The 21,546-nt window shown below is 47.2% G+C and overlaps 1 protein-coding gene across 2 annotated transcripts in view; it reads left to right on the forward strand.

Annotated features, from left to right (window-relative positions):
• The window catches only part of nell2a (neural EGFL like 2a), a 97,583-nt gene extending 77,282 nt beyond the window's left edge, over positions 1-20,301 (forward strand). The window contains exons 16-20 of one of the 2 annotated variants that reach the window (XM_086149428.1): positions 10,549-10,689; positions 12,162-12,355; positions 15,409-15,585; positions 18,871-19,095; positions 19,701-20,301. In XM_086149428.1, the coding sequence (XP_086005554.1) occupies positions 10,549-10,689; positions 12,162-12,355; positions 15,409-15,585; positions 18,871-19,095; positions 19,701-19,742 (779 nt within the window). In that variant the 3' untranslated portion in view covers positions 19,743-20,301. The remainder of the gene's footprint in view (positions 1-10,548; positions 10,690-12,161; positions 12,356-15,408; positions 15,586-18,870; positions 19,096-19,700) is intronic. The other variant, XM_086149429.1, reaches the window with a different exon arrangement.
• Positions 20,302-21,546: the final 1,245 nt, after the last annotated feature.

Here is a 21,546-nt window from a genome sequence, read left to right on the forward strand (position 1 = left end):
AGTGTAAGTAGATGCACATCTCTGGATATCCAGATGCCCCGGTGCCGGTCCCCGGAGGTAAATCTAAAGCTAGACGTTGTTTTCCCTTCACCTTCAGCTCATTATCGTCTCCTCCGGAGCCCCTATGAGGCTGATTAACGTCCGACTATCCTTTGAATTTCCAACTTCCCGTGCTGTCAGGATTTCTTTCACATGCTTAGCCTCTTGCTAGCGTGCTGCTAGCCTCCCGTGGTAGAATAGACACCTCTCTTTTCATATTATATGGTTGTTTTTGTTTCACGTGACACAAATAAGAGTTGACTTATTGCTGATTTTAGGCTCGCTCTTTGCCTCGGCACAATACGACCATTAGAAGATGATTTAACTACAGGTTGGTTTAATCACACACACACACACACACACACACTCAGGCACACACACACACACATACTGGCTGGTTTGCATCAGCGATGTTTCTTTAAGGACAAGGAGACAGGAAAGATTTTGCGCTCGGCGTTGCGGCTGAGGTTTGTACCTCCTACACGCACTTGCTCCCGGAGGATCATCTTGGAGGGCATTATCAGGAAGCCGCGGTGCATTACACCTACATCGACGTTCTATTAGAAGAAAACTAATCTTCTCCAGTTGTGATCACCTGCCGTCGCCGTGCTATTTGATTCTCATCAGCAATTGGGACTTTTCCACTCGACTTCGCCCCCACCCCACCCCCGCGAGCTTCTTTAATCTTTGTCTCACCGGCGAACTCGGTGACCTCTTGCATCCTTCTTGTTCCAGCTCTGCCTTCCTGCGAGTTCCGCCCGGGGCAGGAGATGTGAGCGGATGCAGGACACAAAGTAAAGGACACCTGAGGAGAGCGTGGAAGTAAAGAAAAGGAGGGAATATTTAATTATTGGCGAATATCAGGTGGCTGATGAGAGGAGATTAGGGGAGAGGAGAAAGGGGGACGATAAAGCTGTGGCTGAAAGGAGGTAACTTATAATTGGATGTAAAAATGGAGGAGGAAATATATCATGGAGGCGAAGGCACGGAGACACTGTGAGGCAAGGCATTAATTAAAACATACTGAGAGGGAGGGAGTACTTAGATTTCTTCTTCTCCTTTGTGCTGCTCCCTTCAGGGGTCACAGCCGATCCCTTGCCTCCATCTAACTTCCCGTCCTTTTCCCCTCCGTCCATAAACCTCCTGTCCGATCGTCCTCTCGACTTCCCTCCCGGCAGTTCCGACCTCCTCGGTCCTTCTACTCAGATCTTCACCATCGCTCTTCTGTCCATGTCCAAACCATCTCAGCGGGACTCGATCTCCAGAACATCTGACAAGTGCTGTCCGTCCGACGGACTCATTCTAGATCCTGTCCTTCCGGCTCTCTGCCGTCACTGCAAATCGTACCGTCATCTGCAACCGTCGTCGTGTAAAGTCAAGAGAACCTCTCAAAGCCTCTCAAAGTATCCTAACAGAAATACAGTTAATAGTATCGGTATCTTATCGAAATGTCACGACCGATCGTACATTTTTTGGTTAATTCTGTGTCATATACCGGATGTTCGAGGATGCGATGAAGGGAACTCAAACATGATACCTCACTGATAGCTTTCAGCTAAAACCTTTAGCACTTGTTTCCCTGAGCAGCAGCAGGTGGAAAGATGTTTTCAGGGAGCGGCAGCGGGTAAAGGTCGGACCGGTGATGTCTTCCCCCGTCACAATTCACACCGGAGTTGTGTGTTAAGCTGCCTCCTTCCGTCCTTGTTCTGACTATCTGTTCTGACATCGACCCGAGCGACGGCGTGATGGTTCTGGGCTACGTGGTTCACCGCAGCTGAGCTGGTACCGCTGGGTCTGCGGTGTCCTGCCGTTCTTGCGTCCAGGGCTCGTTCTGACCCGTGTCCTCAGGTGTCACCGGTATCTCCCTCAAGGTGTTGAAGGGTTTCATGTGGATCCGGATCCCTTGTTTGTGAAAGACCTGGATGACCCTGCCCTCTGAGGGTACATGAGTCCTCCTTCTTCTCCTGCTCTTCTTGACCACATCAAAATGCCGGTGTTTGTAGCAAGAAAACACCAGAGTTCTCTGATGTTCCTCTTCTCTCCTGGTGGTGTTGTGAAGTTTGGCTGGACGGTTAAAGTTGTGATCGCGCCCAGTTTGTGTCGTTATATTTTGGCTACCTAGCAAAAAGTTTCGCCTTGTCCGAATGTACGTGTGCCGACCTAAAGTTCATTTAGTAGCAAGTAATCGTTGCATGACGCCGTGTCAAGACGCGCCAGATGTTCATGTTTAATTCACGCCGCATGTTGCAGGGTAAACAGAGGGACCTGCAGCGAGAGCAGGTGACGCCTAGCTAAGCGACAGAAGGAGTAAATATTGATGGCGTGGGTGGATTAATGACACCGGGTTAAAAATACTTCAGAATTATTTCCCGTCGATTCTGAAATGCCGACGTGCCTCATCTGATCAGATCATCCAGGCGTATTGACCGGGACGGGTGAGCGGGATGAGGCCAGATAAACAATTGATGCTGAGCTTCAGGAAGCATCTCGGAGGTTGAGACCGATTTACTGGTGGGCTCCCTGGGACGACAAACACAAGCAGAAAGTCGCCGGCAACAGATGCTTGCGAGTAAATGAACAGATAAAGACGTGAGGGGGTGTCAGAGTACATGTGCATGGAGCCTCCCAAAAAAGGGCCTCAAGAGAATTATGATGTTTCTTTGAGTCCACATCCATGTCGCCAATGCCAGGCTGACAACAGGTGATAACGCTCCGTGTGTGTGTGTGTGTGTGTGTGTACTAGCTGAAATCTCCCCCGGCCACCTCCCATTCGACGGCTGGTGAATATTTAAAAGCATTTTAATTCTTCCAGCCCTCGACGGCTCCTGAAATTCATCATTTCAGCGCCGCCTCTGCCCCACCTTCAAAACACAATACACCCGCAAGGGCCCGGGGGCCGGCAGTGACTGTTTAAGCTCGAGCGGCTTGTTTAAGCACAATGATTATGTTTTCATTATTTATTCAGCGTGGCCTTATAAACCACTCGCTCCATCACTTGTAATTAGTGCTTCTAAACGAGGCGCCTGCTAATGGTTGGCGCTGTGCAACCCGCTGCTCCTACCTAAATGAAACGTCTCCCAGGCATCACTTTCCGGTGTCGCTGCCGATGTGCACTGAGCTGTGCTCTGACTGCCGGACAGCCTTCGTTTCGATTGGGAAGCGGAATGTTCATATGTGGAGTGTTGACTACAACATTTTCTCACCAAAAATCTGAGGCCAGGTTACCGCTGTCTATATTGGTCGAACAGCTGTACTTGTCCCCACTGATGTCAAGTTCTTCTTTGGAGAAAGTAAGGCATTCCATCCATCCATCCATCCATTTTCTGCCGCAGCCCAAGCAGGGAGGTGCTGATTTCCACTTGGTCCAGATCTTCCGGGGGGAGGCCAAGGCATTCCCGGGCCATCCGAGGGACATAGGCACTCCGGCATGTCTTGGTTCTTCCCTGGGCCTCCTCTCGGTTGGACGTGCCCGGATCATCTCACCAAACTAATGTCCAGGAGGCCTCCTGACCAGATGGAGCCACTGGATGTACAGGAGCAGCGCCTCTTCACTGAGCCCTTCTTGGATGAACAAGCTCCTCACCCATTCTTTCAGGGAGAGCCCAAAAACCCTCTGGAGGAAACTAATTTCGGTCGCTGGTATTAGTGACTTTTGTACTTTTGGTCACCCCTTACAGCTGGTGACCAGACGTGACCCCGGGGATAAATAAAGTTTATCTGATTCTGATTCAGATCCCTTCATTTTTTGGCTCAGCAGATTCAGAGGCCACATTACTGCTGACTTTGCATGGATTATGCCTGTAGAAGGCATCCTGAGGCTATTCATTGTCTCTGGTATGGTCATAGCGGACCACGAGGCCTCCTACCAGGAGGACCTCTAACGATAGGTACCCAAGAGGCAACCTTATCAGACACCTACTCCCGACAGGAAGAAATGGGTCCACTTTGTGCTGTCTCTGGATATTTGGTCTCGTCAACGCCCCCCCCCCCCCCAAGGCCATACCCAGCCTCCCTGTTGGGTTTACTTGTTTAACCACTTCTGTTTGAGACTTGGTGTTTTAACCTCACAACCGGAACGTCTTGATCATGGATGGAGCTGGAGCATTTATGGTTTTCTGACTCAGCTCCTGTTTTGACCACATCACTGCCTATGGCGCATTGATCCGCCTGTCCAATTCATGCTCAACTCTGCTGTCACCTGGCAACAAGACCCTAAGATACCTACTCAAATTTCCCTCACTTCAGCAACTCCTTTTGGGGCTATCCAGCGGCTTCCCAGACAGAGCTCCTGCTTCTGAGCTTGAGGTGCTAAGGTCATATGGTGATGACAACAATACTAAAATGTTGTTTGGGAAAATTAGAGGCAATTCAGGCATGCTTGAACGGAAATGGAGTCACAGGACAGCAGAGCCCAGCACTCACTAGCACCATGTTTGATACTGTGCTAAAAATGCAGATACAACTCTTAAAGCAACTCTTGGAGTTATGTGATTTGGTCACATGGCCTACTCAAGTCCACAAAGTGCATGTAGAGGTGACGAGCTTCTGCGAACAAATGCCCAAGGATCCCCGTGAGCGTGAAGAGGAGTCCACTGTTTGGCTAGCTCGATGGAAACCCTCCTGAATTAACGGTTCAACGAAAGACCTTCCATTCCAGGTCCACTTTGATTGGCAGAAAGGGGCGGCATGGGCACTAAACCAAAGGAATGGGCTCTCATTTTACTGCGAGGCAAGAAGGACATGGTAGTCAACCCTTCGCCGTCAACTTGAAGTTCTCCAACAGTGATAACATCCCCTGGTGCATCTTCTTTGCAGAAATGACTGCCGCAGAGAAAGGAAGTGAAGCACAAAGAGTTATGGTCTTGAGCTAGGCGGAGTGGAAGTTGGCTGCAGAAGCTACACTGGGTCAGCTCCTCAAGTCACTTGGCATCACAATGCTCTAGCAGAAGGGAGCTTTGAAAGACCTGGCAGAGTTTCTGGCTCTGCAGAAAAGACAAAGTGAGTGGTAAACATGGATTTAACGGCTGGCTTTGGGGTTTCTTACATTTTATCTAATGTTATCACAATAAGAAATGGTAGGCTTTCATCATCTCATGGTTTCAAAGGGCTTTACACTGAATTCCATTTGCCTTTTCACTCTCAATGATTTGGTGCTAACCAGTTCACCTGGAGCAACTAGGGTTTCAGTGCCTTGCCCAAGGCATCATGTAGAACTGTACGGTAAAACTATTAACGTAAAAGTTTTAGGAGCAGCTGGGGTTCAGTGTCTTGCCCAAGGGCACTTTGGCTTGCACACAGGAGAAGCCAGAAGCTGTACAGCTAATAACCCTCTGGTTTGGTGGAGGCCCACTCCACCGACTGAGCCACAACGGCCCCATCAAAAATATACGTATAAATGAGATAATACATGTAATAATTGCCTGGTTGCTGAATAATACCTTTATAAATGCATCAGTTATATAAATATATCAGTACGCATGAGCTTCTAATTTACAGTTTGAGTCGAGATCACAGTGGATCATCAAAATAGCAGATAAAATGGGAGTGAAAATGAATGACAAATGCATGGATTCATTTTAAAATCAATCATCGCAGTGTCTTTCTACTGTTTATCCCAGTCATATATATATAAATACAGCCACTATCTATCTATCTATCTATCTATCTATCTATCTATCTATCTATCTATCTATATATCTATCTATCTATCTATCTATCTATCTATCTATCTATCTATCTATCTATCTATCTATCTATCTATCTATCTATCTATCTATCTATTATACTCATATAATGTGTCCATATACAGGAGTGTCTCAGAACATTAGAATATTGTGATAAAGTTTTTTTACCTTCTGTAATGCAATTAAAAAAAGAATTACTTTTTCATGATATTCTAATATTTTGAGATAGGATTTTTGAGTTTTCTTAAGATGTAAGCCATAATCAGCAATATTAAAATAATAAAAGGCTTGCAATATTTCAATTGATTTGTAATGAATCCAGAATGTATGACTTTTTTGTTTTTGTAATTGCATTACAGAAGATAAAGAACTTTATCACAATATTCAAATTTTCTGACACAGTCCCTTATATATCGACACATTATATGAGTTCTTTGTACCTTCAACCAGTTAACTGTCATCAAACCTCAGCGCTGTCGTTTCAGTTTGACGCGGAAAAAAGAAAATTGAAAATAGAAATCAGCGAAACCACTTCCTGCTTCTCTTTGCCCTCCGAGTCCAGAGGGCTTCTGTCCAATTTCCAATGATTGCTCCTCACGCAGATATGGATTTGCTCCTCATCATCTCGCCGTCTTCATCTTCAGGAACTCGCCGCGTTAACCGGATCGTCCGTGCGTCTTACGATGATCGATCGGACTATTTTGATTCGTCCGACGAGGACTGACCAGCGGCGACAACAACTCAATTACATTTTATGGAAAATCGGGACTGTAATCCACTCGGTGTGTTGCTGCTTGAACAAACCGGGTTAACAATTTGCCTGGTTATCGGCGCGCCTATCTCCTATATCCGCTGAGGACGTGAACGCACGCGCGACCCAATCAGCTCCAGCAGCATCGCTCTCAAATCGGAGTGGAGTGCGGACTGGAAGCCGGAGTTGAAGTTGTTTGAATTTCCTCCCGGAGCCAATCGGAGTCATCATCAGGTAGCCCTCGGTGGAAATGGAAATCAGGCTGTACCGCGCAGGAGGGCGAGAAGGGGGTGCTCACATGTATCTGCGGCAACGCTTTTCCCTCCCCCCCTGGATGTTGCAATGCAGCAGAGCCACATCCCGACTGCGGGGCGATCCCACGCTCAAGAGGAAGGGAAGGCGGAAAGTCCAACGGCGGGCGTCCGGGATGCGAGAAGGTGAAGATGCGGGGAGGAGTCCAAACTTTTCTGTGCAAGAGGAACAGCTGGGGGTGACTGTCTTTTGGCCTCACCTTCAAGGCGGAGGCGGACGGATGAGGTGAAGGTGAGGGATGATAAAGGGAAGGTGCGGTGGCTCCAAACGCCCCGGAGGCTGCAGGGGAGCGACTGTCCTCCGAGAGACGCCTTAATAGAGCCGTTGTTTCCGAGCTGTCACTCAGGATAACGCCGCAGATAACCGCAGTCTCCTCATCCTCTTCTGCCTCTCCCTCATCCTTTCATCCCTTTGCCATCCGCCTCCTCCCCCCCGTGTAGGTTCTTCTGCGCCGCGTCTTTCAGCGGGTTAGGTAACTTCAGAATAAAAGCCCTCCTGCAGCCTCGACCTCTCGGAGAGACTGAAAGGCGTTTTTTTTTTTTCCATTCCCTTTCTTTAGTCTTTTTCTTTTTCCCGCTTCTGCGAGTGGGAAAACACGATTTAACAAGCCGAGGCTCGACGACGTCCCGCGAGAAGGAGCTCCTGGATCCGTGCGGCGGTCCCGTCTACCCGTGATGAAGCGGCGGCGGTCCGCCGTCGAGGATTTCGGGGAGATGATGAAAGAGACCCCCCGCCAGCGCCTCCATCCAATCAGGTCCAAGGAGCTGAAACGCTGCGGCGCTTAAAAAACGGCGATTTGATGGCGGGCTGCGAGTCCCTCCGCCGTGATGGAGGCCGACCGCCTTGGCACGGATTAAAGGGACTCTCTGTCGTGGGCGTGGCCTTCTGTTGTCGGCCGTCTGGAAACACTTGAATGAAACCCGTCTGAAAATAGCATCGTTTGCGTATTTTTAGACTTGTTTAAAATAGTACCGGACTGCTCGAACCGCCTTGAGAGGGTTTGAAGGGACGCCTGCTCGATTCTAATACGCTCACCTCCTCCTGCGCTCCGAGCGCCTCGGATTGTGGACAATTTATATCAATTTGCAAACGCGGCGCTCGTTTCTTAGCATTTGAAGCCGTGTCCTTTCAACCCGGCGTCGCTGTCCTCTAAAGGGAGGCGGTTGAGACGAAAAGAAAAATGAATAAATAAATCGATAGAATTGAAATATGTGCCGTAAAGTCTGCAGAACCCGGCTGGCGCGGGCCACGCCGCCCTCTCGCGCAGACGCGGGTAATTTCCACACAGATAAGGCGCTAATCTGCGGGACATTTGATCAACCGTTAATCCGCTGCAGAAATTCTATTAAAAAGGCCGAGAGCTCATTAGCCGATAGATCTTAATCCTATTACCGGCGTCGGCAGCGGCGGGGGGCCTTGAGCCCCCGGCCCGTGGCTCCGTGGGGGACGCTACCGCAGCCAGTCACGGAGAAGGTCAGACAACGGCACACCGCCTTTTCCATAATGAAAAGCAGACTATCACGCACAATCACAAAAAAAAAGCCATCGTTGGCAGCGCGGATACTTTTAACCATGGTTGTATTTGGGTCCACTAGTCTGCCGTCTTACAACAGGCTGGATTTCCCATCGTCCGCAGCCTAGCCGCTCAGGCTAATGACATGCTATCCCAATGCTTCTGTGGATGAACATATTTCACGTAAAACATTGAGCGGCAGTGAAGAGAAAGGAGTGCCGGACTGGACGGACTGGACTGGACTGGACTGTCGTCCCTGAGAAATGGACAAAGAAATCCATCGGGGTCATCGGTTGATAATAATTTAATTTATTAATCCCCAAGGGGAAATTCTTTCTCTGCAATTAACCCAACATGGATGAACCATGAGCCGTAGGCTGCCGTCCACCAGTGCCAGGGGAGTAGTTTGTGGTTCAGTGTCTTGCAGGACAACACTTCGACACTCTAGGAGGAGCCGGGAATCGAACCAGGGATGTTCAGCTCCAAAGACAATCGCTCTACCAACCCTTTTTCTTTTCTACATGTTTAACAAATTGCGCTTCACAGCAAGAAGGTCCCTGGTTGGATTCTTTTTGCTTGGGGTCTCCATGTTCTTGCTGTGTTTGTGTTGGGTTCCTCCAGGGTTCTCCGGGATCCTCATACAGTCCAAGCACATGCAGGAGGTCCACTGGAGACCCCACATCAGGGGTCTCAGTCTCGCGATCCGCAGGCCAATTGCGGCCCTTGGAACAATATTTTGTGTCCCCCTGCCTTAAATCAAATTTTTGTGTTTTGCATGTGAGTTTTTTTCTCAAATCTGGGGTTTTTATACAGAAAAAAACGGGCAAGGAAGAAATAAAAAAGCAAGTGTGCGATGTATTTTTTGCTTCAAAATCTGAAAACAAAAATTTTTTTGATTGAAAAACATCTAGTGACATTTTTAAAATGATCTTTTCCTTTCTTATTTCTATAAAAAACACAAAAACGATAGCAAAAAAAAAAAAAAATGGCAAAGTTAAAAAGATGGACTTCATAACCAGAGTAGCCACCCTAAGCCTTTTAAACATTATACGCCCTCTTATACATGCTACCAATCAATTTTCTAATAAATTCCAGTGGCAAATTTTCTTACAGTGACAAGATTTTTCTCTTTTAGCTCAACAATATTTTTAGGGTGTAATTTCATCAATATTTTTTTTAATATTCATTTTCAATATTAATATTGTATTTTTTTAGAGCAACAGTTCATTACATATAAAGATTTTTATGATTTACCTGTTTACCTCCTTTACACTAAAACAAAGGAAATATTTGCACTACTTTGTGCTAAAATTTGTGCTACTTGCAGGTACTTATTTTACTGGTCTGGCCCCCTTGACATCAAATTAGCCCGTATGTGGCCCCCGGACCAAAATGAGTTTGACACCCCTGCCCTACATTGTCCAGACATGCCATTGAGAAGGGGCAATACTTGTATGTCTCTATGTGACGTGTAAATGAGAGGACGAAATGCTTTTTGCCTGTATATGTGGCCATATGATCAACTTGTGACCTCTTTGGGGTGAACCCCACCTCTTGCCCATTGACAACTGGGATAGGCTTCAGCACCCCCACCACCCTGAGTGTACAGGTATAACTAATGACTGAATAAATGCATGGAAAAGAAAAGCGAAAAAGCTTAACATGAATGAGAGAGCGATAAAAGATGTTGAAATCAAATGACATGAAAGACAGGAACCCTCGGGGAAGGTAAGCGGAGCTTTGCGAAAACAAGCTTCGTTGCACGTGTGTGTGTGTGTGTGTGTGTGTGTGTGTGTGTGTGTGTAGGGGGGATCCAATCCCTTTGCAGAGTTTCTCTCCACGTCACCTCCTAGTGCCCAGACTCACCCTAAAAAAGTGCATGAAGTGCGCAGACATCTCGGAGATGACTCATTGTCCCGCAACCGTTGCATCACGGCACCGTACAGCATTGTACTGGCGTTTCCAAAGATAAGCCCGCCACCGCCGTGAATGGGCTTGTTATAGTAGATTCATTCATCCTTTCACGGATACAGATGTCCCTCTGATGTCTCCGTGCGGCCCTTGGAGCTGCTCTTCATCAATGAGCCCCCGAATGCAGTAGGTGTTGTTTCCCTTGTCGCCTGGCAGGCGAGAACGGGGCTTTTTTTTTTTTTTTTTTTTAACCCTTTCAGTGTTCGAGGGCATTTTCAGAACTTCATCCTGGGTCTCCTCTCCTCTCCTCCCCCCCCCCTCCTCCCCGGTCTCTCCAGATATTGACGAGTGTGCCGACGGCTTTGTCGAGTGCGACAGTAAATCCACTTGTGTCAACTTGCCCGGCTGGTACCATTGCGAGTGCCGCGATGGGTACCATGACAACGGCTTGTTTTCAGCCAACGGGGAGTCTTGTGTAGGTGAGTGTCCTGCCTGAGCCTTCCTTCTTTGGCGAGGAAACGAGTGGGTGAGAAGAGTTGAAATCGTGCGAATGTGAAATGTGCTCGCTGTGTTTCACTGGAAGAGGCATTTCGTGTCAGGATAAGAAACACAAATAAGACGCTTTTATTGAGTTGTGTTATGTAATAATAATGGATTCATTCATTTTCTGCACCGCTTCTCCTGCACTCAGGGTCACGGGGACGCTGGAGCCTATCTCAGCTGTCATTGGGCGAGATTTGGGGTTCATCCTGGACCGCAAATACAGACACACAACCATTCAATCACATACAACCCCTAAAAATTCACACAGCATATAAAGACATAAAACCGGTCACTCACTCATTCACACGTTAGAGACGTGCAACTATCTCTCATTCACATGTCATTTTGAGACACAAAACCATTCGTTGACCGTAAACTACATTTCCAACGATTCATGTTACCTGCAAAAGTGACAACATCCCGCCATTAGATTGAAGTGTGTCCTCATCGATGCGATTTTCAGCGCGTGGAATTGAGAAATACCGATGATCCCTAAATGTCCAGGAAGAGAAAAGTTGATGCAGATGGAAGGTTGTTTCGAGAAAGAGGGGAAGGCGAATAAATGTTTGTGTTCTGAGGCGCAGGCGGTTGTCGAAGAGTACAATCTACGTCAGCATTTTGACACCAAACACGGAGCTAAGTATGCCAAAATTAGCTTCTCCGGAAAAACAACAAATTGTCCAAGAATTAAAAGCCAAACCGCGATGACAGCAGAATGTGTTCACGAAAGCCGCATCCCAAAACACAGCAGCAGTGAAAGCTAGTTTTGTTGCGGCTGCAGGGCGGCCATTACACGTGGCCCTTTTGAGGAAAACTAGTTTGACACCCCTGATTTAGAGCATACAAGCATTCGCCCCGTCACTTACGTGTGTGTACAATTCAGGATCTCCAATGAACCTCTTGGTAGTGTTTGGACTGTGGGAGGAACCCCACGCAGACACGGGGAAACCGCGATAACAAGCCAATAATCATGTAATCACATGTTATTTATGGTTTATAACTGTAATCAGAATGCTTTCCTCCTCAAAGGCTGGGATTGCTTTCAGCGGCCAGTTCATTTCCTGGCAGGTTCTCTCTGCAGCAGCTCGGTCAGGGGACGCATCAGCTGTCAGAACGCAACCCACAATGTACTCCAGCTAAGAAGCATTTCCCTGTAATGACAGCGCCGGCGCCGCCTCGCCCGTCAGCTCCATCCCGATTGACGTCTAAAGAAGAGAACGCATTAAATGCGCCGCAAAAAGACCTCCGTGTGTTTTTCCCAGGAAACAAAACTATGACTTCGCCGGGAGACTCTCTGGCCGCTCGCCGTTTTGTTTCCCGCTCGGTTTGCCTTCCAGAAGATGTGCGCTAACGCACCCCGCCGTCAAGCCTACCGCTGACCCCGTTCTCTTTTTGCGCTTCCCGTCAGATATTAATGAATGCAAGACGGGGAGGAACACCTGTGCCAACGACACGGTCTGCTTCAACCTGGAGGGGGGCTACGACTGCCGCTGCCCCCATGGGCACAACTGCACCGGCGACTGTATCCACGACAACAAGGTCAAGCACAGCGGGCAAATCTGGGTGTTGGACAGCGACAGGTGCTCGGTGTGCTCGTGCCAGGTAAGAGTCGGGGGGGGCAAGAGAGCGAGTAGCTGCATGTGAAGGAAAAAGATGACAACACAAACAAAAACAGTAGCTTTAGCATTAGCATTAGCCTTAGCGTAGAACAGCTCGATTTGTTTCCAGGAACTAGCCTCCTCCAGGGGTCCATTCCTACAGTAGGGTGACATGCACCTTCAGCTCCACACTCAAAAACAAACCACAGAAGAAGAAGGAAGATGACTTGTACCACATGGAGGTGGAAGCTGTCAGTGTTCTTGGAATAATAACCATGGACTATCAGATGGTCGAAGTGTCTTTATCTTTCATGGTGTGAAGAACCCTGTTAGCCATAAGCTAACTCTGCGCTTATTCTGGCCAAAAGTTGATATGTTCCTCTGTGAGTCCTGGAAACCTCTATGAGGCGTAGCAGGCCAAAGGAGCTCTGGCCTCTTCGTCGCTACATGTCTCACTGCTTCTGTCCATTAAGTCCCCAGAAAACATCTGACCAGTGACTGGGATTGGTTTCAAAAATGGTACTCTGCAGTCCCCAGGAAGTATCTGGTAATGGGAAGGGCTTACAAGTCCACCCGATCACCTAGCATTGTTCCTCTGGGACACCAAAAAGACCCCACCTCAGAGTTAGGACCCCAACTAGTGAAGTCCCTGGTTCCTCTGATGTTCCAATGCACAAAAAATGTCAATGTTCCTGACAAGCTTCTAGGACTTGTGGAGGGTTCCTACACTGTGAAAGGGACCAATGTGCCCGTCGTGGTGTCCCAACTGATGGGGTGAGTGAGGTGGCCAGTAAGAGACTCCAAACGGAGGAGTGAAGAGCATCACTACAGACCCAACAGTCCAGAGAGGATCCTCACCAGATGTTTGACGGAGGGAGTCAAGAGAACTTCCGCAGTAGATGGACGGTTATTCACGGTCCCTATCTTGCTCGTACATACAAAGGTCTCTATTCTATTTCTAATCCCCTTAAAGGACGTTCAGAATTCTGCGGCGGGGATCATAACTTGTTGTTCCCTTCGCTCTACCTTAGTATCATGAGATGCAAAGCGTACATTGGCTCTGCTCCTCCCCAGAAATCAGAAACACCGACACCCTCCCTGAGTTTGAGTCCTCAAAAACCATCTGCTCCGACTTGTCTGCTCTCTATAACCTCCATTCCAACTGCATTCTTTAACTTCTCATAAGGTAACCACGGGTTTAGAAAGACGGCCGCAAATAAAATACATTATTATTGTCAGAAAATAAAGCCGGCCGTGTCTTGATTCAAGTCAGCACCTGGAGGGGCAAAACCACATAAACTCACCGTGTCCATGTCAATAATCGTGAACTTCCGACCAGTTTGGTCTTTAGGAGCTCTTTCTTACAAGGGGCTTTGACAGGGTACGTTTTCGTGGACGTCATCAGACCCGCTAGCATGTAGCTACACGCTCGTGACAGCACCACCCTCCAAGAGCCGACCGCCGATAGATTTTCTATTTAGCCCATAAATCTCAGGAGACTTACGACCATCCTTGACATTCAACCGCCTCTGAATTTACAAAAGCGCCTGCATCTTTCCCACTCGCCGCGAATGACGGTACAGGAATCGAAGCCATCATGGCAAGAAAATGGGCCGCCGGTTTAATTTAAACCGATGGTGCAGAAGTGCAACAGATGCTTGTGAGGAAGTGGAGTTTGTAAACCTGGATACATCTGACCAAAGAATGTGAATTAATCACGCAAACTAGAGCAATTAGAGGGCGGCATGGCTCAGATGGTCAGCGGTAAAGATGTGGAGGTTCTCCTCGAGAGGATCAGGAATAAGTCCATCTGAGGAACAACGGGTTAGATATTTTGGAGATAAAGTCACACTGAGATGGTTTAGACGTGGACGATGGAGAACGGAGTTTAATGGAGAGGAGTTCGTTGGTTTGTGCCTGCTAAATGAGATTGTTTGACATTTTCGTCAAGTTTGGCGGGTTAGATGGAGGAAGGTGATTGGCTGTAGCTTGATGAAACCGGATGATTGGCCACACCTTAAGGGAGTTAGCAGGAGGAAAAAAATCATTTTGTTTCCTTCCGATAGACTATTTGGACTTGTTAGCATTGATTGTCAACAACCGTGCCCTGTCTTGAATATGTCTAGCTCGGCTGGTTAAACTTTAGCGTTAGCGGCTAACGTTTTTCCGACGCAGACACGTTTTCAGTTTTATTGCAGCGACAGAAAGTCTCAGGTCTGCTGCTCCGGGAAACTCCAGATTTCCTCCCCTCGCCGGTCGCCCAGGCGCGGCGGAGGGTGATTATAAAGGATTAGTGTTGGTAGTGAGCGATCGAACTGCGAATTATTCATTTGATTACAAAGGACCAGCGAAGAAATGACGCCCTAATTAAATGACTCGTTTTAATTGATTTGAGAGATTGAAGAGCTGTCCATCAAAATTAGCCGCGCCGCGCGGTAGAGCGAGCCGGCGGTGAAAAACACATTGTTTGCGAGGCGGGCGGACGCAGCTGGATGCCGGAAGGGTAAACCGAGGTCAAACATCACGATGGGGGGGGTGAAGGGTCGGTTCACAGATGGATGAACATGCAAATATGACTGGAATCTGCTCTGAGCAGCAGGTGAATCCCGTCCCTGAGGCGGCGGGACGACCGCGGGGGGCCACGGGAGGGCGTCCGCTCTGGGAAATACTGGACGGACGCTTCGAGGTCAAAACCTTAAAAGAATGACAAGCGCGAAAACATCCATTCATTCGTTCAATCATTCATTATCTATACCGCTTATCCTGCACACTCACAATCATTCCCTCCCGCTGCATCCTGCCTGCGTCGCGGTTGAATAATAACTTTATTTATTTTTCCCTTTCCACGCCGATCGGGCTGCAGAGTGGATGCGTGACAGACGACGTGAAGGCCAGGTCCCTGAACGCCTCGCTGCTGAACAGCACTTGTTGCCCTTTACAACTCTAATAACAAACACTTTGGCGTGGGCGGCGCGGGGTCTATTGTGATATTCATAGACTGTATAAATAAGTTATATATAGCATATAACATTGGCGTTCATGTTTAACCCCCGCCAGGCCGGACAGGTGATGTGCCGCAGGATGGTGTGCGACTGTGACAACCCCAACGCCGACCTGTTCTGCTGCCCCGAGTGCGACCCGCGGCTCAGCAGCCAGTGCCTGCACCAGAACGGCCTGCTCACCTACGGCAGCGGCGACACCTGGGTGGAGAACTGCCAGCAGTGCCAGTGCCTGGTGAGCGACCGGGAAGAAAAAAAAAAAATTAAAAAAAAAATCGCAAAATCGATGCCGGCAGTCGTTCCGAAGCCCACGCGTGGCTCTCTTGTTTCCATGGAAATGCGAAAATGAGACGGAAATGCACTCGGCGGGGAAAGTCAGAGAGAACTTTTTAGCGCGTTTCTGATAAAGGGTTGAATAGGAGTGTTTGCAGAGGAGAGGGTGAAGGCTGGTTCCTTGAGGAGAGACGGCGATTAGCCGGGTCCTAAAGAGCCGCCGGCGAGAAGCGTGCGCTCAAGGTTAGAGGAGGAACGTGTGTGTGTGTGTGTGCGTCACCTGCGGTGTCTCGTGTGCGTGTGTGTGTGTTTTCCTGTCCTCCAAACACAAAACAATCGCTATTGAAATAAACCAGCAGCACATTCATCTTTCACAGTAATACTATTTCCTTTGTGTTGCAGCTCTGTTGACCTTTCCTTATGCTTACTTATGGCTCACTTACACACACACACTCACACACACACACACACACAGGTCCGTGTATTAAATGCGAATGTCATGCTTTACATAGGAGACCAGTCGATGGCGCTCAGCCGAAGCGCACGTCACTGTCACCCCTTCTGTTTAGCGACGCACAAATCATCCACGCCGCGGATCCGTGCAAACACTTAGCGTCCTTAAGATCCTCCAATCTCCACCCACTTCCGCGCTTTTTGGCGCCGCCGCACTTCTATATGACGCTTGTTGGCTCCGGTTGGACAGATTTATGTTTTACGCGGAAGCGGCGTTTCCTGTCATAAATGTCACGAGTCTTAATCTACTGGAGGCATTTTCGAAAGTGTGAGGCGACGCAGCGTCCGGCTGATCTTATCCGATCAGACGAATAGCTTTCTCCGAGACGTCAACAACATCCACATCTTCATCTTGAAGATGTGTTTTTCCAAATCCGTGGCTGGTATTTCACATGGGATTGTTTTGTTACAGTTTTGATCAATAAGAAACCCGCTTCCCTGGATGATGACATTCTGCCGTAAACACCAGACTTTATCATCTAAACATAAAATGGACACATAGTACATATACGGCTCTTTGAAAAGTTCTAAGAGCTGTGCAACTCCAGTTTGGCTCCAGGAAGCGATCTCCTCCAGGGGAACCTTCTTAACTTTGCATTCCCACAACTCTTGTCAGCCGCTCAGGAGTCTGACAGCGGTGGGATGGGAAGAGTTCTTCTATCTTGAAGGTCCTTCATTACCTCCAGCCTGAGGGTGGAAGTGTGAACAGTCCATGATGGAGATGGGGATGGAGGTGGTCCTTCAGGAGGGAGGCAGCTCCCCCGTGGCCTCCGTGGTGGTGGAGGCTCTCCGCTACTCACTGCAGGCGTCCAAAGCGGTGGTGCTGCCAGTCAAGATGATCTCAACAATTATTCATACCCCAGGGGAGAGTATAGATACTGCATATACAGTATAACGTACCACATGGTAGATGTTTTGGAGAGAAGGTCAGAGAGGCCGGGCTGAGATGGTTGGGTCATGCACAGAGGAGCGAGGGAGAATGCATTGGTAGACGGATGATGGAATTGGAGCTTCCGGACAGGAGGTCTCGAGGAAGACCAAAGAGAAGATTTGTGGATGTAGTGAGAGAGGATATGAAGTTAGTGTTTGAGAGAGGAGGATACAGAGAAAAATGGGGTTCGATGGAGAAAGTTGATTCTCTGTGGCGACCACTGAAGGGAAAAGACCAAAGGAAAAGAGGATGTACAGTAAAGGAATTTGACAGTGTGTATGTGTGTATATAATATATATATATATATATATATATATTGGAAAAAAGGGTCAATTGGAAGGTTAATATTCCCCCAAATAAATGAGTAAGTGTTTGTCTGTATATGTGGCCCTGGGTTTGACTGGCTATATATATATATATGTGTGTGTGTGTGTATGCATATGTATGTGTACACATGTATAATGTCAAGCACGAAATATAAAATAAATATGAAAATAAAAATCAAATAAAATAAGTGTGAGTGTGTGTATACAGATATGTGTGTGTGTGTGTGCGTGTGTGTGTATGCATATATGCATGTTCATATAGTGACACCTGAAATTAGTCATATATATACATCTATATGTATATGTATGTATATGTATATATATATATATATACACATATATGTATATAAATATATGTGTGTGTATGCATATATACGTGTACACATGTATAACGTCAAGCCCAATATATATATATATATTTATATATATGTGTTTGTGTGTGTGTGTGTGTGTGTGTGTGTGTATGCATATATGCATGTACATGTATAATGATACCTGAAATTAGTCATACATATCCATATATATATATATGGATATGTATATATATGTGTATATATTTATATATATATACACATATATATGTATGCAAATATATGTATACACATGTGAAACGTCCATCCCAAAATAAAAAATAAATATAAAAAGTAAAAAAAAAATATATATAATAAAATATTTGTGCGTGTGTCTGTGTATGCATATATGCATGGACATATACACCTGAAATTAGTCGTCTATATACATCTATATGTATATGTATGTATACGTGTATATCTATACATATATGTATATATATGTGTGTATGCATATATATGTACACATGTATAATGTCAAGCTCAATATATATATATATACATATATATGTTTGAGTATGTGTATATATTTGTGTGTGTGTATGCATATATGCATGTACATATGGTGACACCTGAAATTAGTGATATATATACATATATACATGTATATGTATATATATATATATGTATGTATAGCCAAAAGTTTCAGTTTCACAGTTCTACATAACCCCCCCCCCCCCCCTCCCTCCACCCCCAACCAAAAAGGTACGAACAAAGATGGCCGCTCGAGGGGGATTCCCCCATTTTCTTAAAATGGTCACTGCCTCCACTAGGGATGCGTTCGCTGCGCTTTACGGCCGACCTAATTTATCCCAGCATCTCCTGGAGGTTCAGATGGTGCCCAGTGATAGCGGGGATGCCCGCCGGACCTTTCCTCGCGTCTCTTTCTTATCTCCTCCGACGTAAGCCGGTGTATAATTTCGCCGAGCGGGCGCGGGACAAGAAAACGCTCGCGGCCCGGCGGCGGAAGTGGGTCAGGCCCGGAGGATGCGGGCCTAGGTGGGATCCTGAGATGTGTGACCTGGTTTCTAAGAAGCCGGGAGGGGGATCCAAATCTGACGAGACGTTCGATAAAGCCGGATTCTCCCTCTCTCTCTCTTTCCACCTCGCCGTCGGCCCCCCGGCAGCAGGGGCAGGTGGACTGCTGGCCGCTGCCCTGCCCGCCCGTGGACTGCGAGTTCACCATGGTGCCCGAGGGCGAGTGCTGTCCCCGCTGCGTCACCGACCCCTGCCAGGCGGACACCATCCGCAACGACATCACCAAGACGTGCACGGATGAACACGGCATCTCGCGCTTCAGCGGCTCCTCCTGGATCAAACACGGCACAGAGTGCACCTTGTGCCAGTGCAAGGTGAGACTCCGGCCGAGGGCTTGGAGTATTTAACCCTCATATTATGTTAAGGGTCAATTTGACCCATTGGGTCAATGGGTGAAATGGGTCAAATTGACCCTTAACATAATATGAGGGTTAAGCATTCGGCCGGGATAATGAATGAATAAATGTTTTCGGGAATCTCGGCTAGCTATTGTAGCATGTTTGAACGCTTGATGAAAAAAACATATAAACATATATATATATAAAAAAAAAAAAACTGCAATATTTCATTTCATAACAGCTACACTACAATTTTTCCTTTTATCATACTATTGGGCACTCCTTACCTCACTTGTTACTAAGACACTTATAGTTTTTATCACTTGTTTACTAAGACACTTTATAGTTTCACTGAGACACTTTATAGTTTATAGTTAATTTTATTTCTAATTCTGCCTTTTTCTTTTTATTATTTATTACTGTTATATTTTCTGTAACTCTGGCACAACAATTTCCTTCAGGATTAATAAAGTTGTTCTTATCTTATCTTATCTTATCTTATTTGGGGTTTTTCGGTCTGGGGGGGATTAGGCTCCGCCCCCTTTGGGCCTGCTCTGACCGACATCGTCTTTTCTTTGCAGAACGGACACATCTGTTGCTCAGTGGACCCCATGTGCCTTTAGTCCCGGCGGATCCCAAGGCACCTGTACAGCGTTCTCCATGTAAAAAAAAACAAAAAAACAAAAAAAAAAAAACAAAAAAAAAACACCCTACCCCTGAAAAAAAAAAAAAAACCCACCAACCTCATGTCTCCTCACCGTTCTCATCCCGCGGGTCAGGTGGTTCTCCACCTGCCGCCCGTCTTGACACCAGCCGCCGACGGCCGGCGGCGTCCTGCACCACGCCGGAGCCCCGGCCCCCCCTCGTCCCCCCCGCCCCACGCCGAGCCACCGCTCCGCCAACCTGTAAGATACGACTGCTCCCGGCATGACTCAGCTCGATGTCCATACATTTGTTTTTTTTTTTTGCTGATTTCCAACTCCTCGACGACGATGAGAACCCTAGATAGAGTGACGACCGTTAGCGTAAGGTTCCGTTGCCACGTTTATGAATCGTCAATATTATGTGGTGCTTCGTAGCATTTTTTTCTCTCTTGTTTCTTTTATTGTCGTTTTTTTTTTTTCTCCTCTTTCCGAGCTTGTTATTGTGTAATAGTGAAATAAAGTATTTCCATTTACATTTCATTATTGTCCGTCCCTTTGTGTGCGCGTGGCTCGATCTAATGTGGAATAACTTAGCATTGAATGCTACTTCAAGCTTCATTGCTTTGCAGGTTTGGAGAACAATCTGTTTAAAATCCACATTTACTGTTTTATTGTTCCTTGCAGTTATTTCACAGATATGAATGATAACAAAATAGCATGTTTATAAACTCTTACTATGTGATATATTTAAAAAAAGCCTAAGGTTCCCTGGTGTTCAAGCATAAGTTCAAGCAAATGTATATGTTTTATCCCAAGTCATTAATTTTATCCCTCATCGATTGCTAATTGGACATCTAATCACCATATTATTAACACACACACACACACACACACTCGCCTCCCTGTGCTGCGGACCTCCAGGGTTTGTGTTCTGAGCTTGACCCCGGACTGAAAAAAAGAAAAAGTCATTACAACCGGGAGGTTTCCTCCAAGCGGGAGCGGAAAATCCACTTCATTATTACAAAATATACATTGTTACATATGTTATATCCTTATATTTTATAAAGAGAGAATGCAAGACAGAAAGAGTGACGCTGGCCTGCAGGAGGAAGCCGGGGTGAATGGCTGTGGAGACCCCTGATGGGAGCAGCCAGAAGGAGAAGAAGAAGAGGAGGAGCTCCAAAGAAAGGTGAATCGTTCCTCGAGAGCTCCACCAGAGACGAGCGGAGAAGGTCAATCTGTCGCGTTGCGATGGAGGACGCCCGATACAAACCAAGAAAATGTAACGTTCATCATACGATCCATACACGCAGGCATACACACACAAAATGTCTGTATGCACGAGTATATATGCACTATGTGTGAGTGTGTATGTGTCACTGTTTGCACCGATTTACCGATTTGCACACACACACACACACACACACAGATGTCAGGTTAATCAGGGAGTGTAAATTGCCCTGTGATTTGCCTCAGCCCCCCCCTCGCCCTCCCACCTGTGCAGAGAAAAAAACAGAGCGACCTGCTCCAGAACCTCCAGGATCTGCAGCCAAAGGTTCTCCAGCCCTGGCGTGATGATCCTCCTGCTCACCTTGCAGCAAACACACAGAAAGGACGGGCTTCATTTACATTCACACGCATGCAGAGTTTGCTGTTTGTTCTCCATCCCCAGGATGAAGCTCCTATTTGTTGTTGTTTACCTCGGGCTATCTCGTTCCCCGAGTTGAATAACAGGGCAGTGGACGGCGGGCGGCCCACGCCGCTCAGCGGTTGGCACCGGCGC

Source organism: Fistularia commersonii, chromosome 7 (assembly GCF_037954325.1).
Source record: "Fistularia commersonii isolate RoL2024-O1a breed Wild chromosome 7, RoL_Fcom_v1.0, whole genome shotgun sequence".
Taxonomy (NCBI): Eukaryota; Metazoa; Chordata; class Actinopteri; order Syngnathiformes; family Fistulariidae; genus Fistularia; species Fistularia commersonii.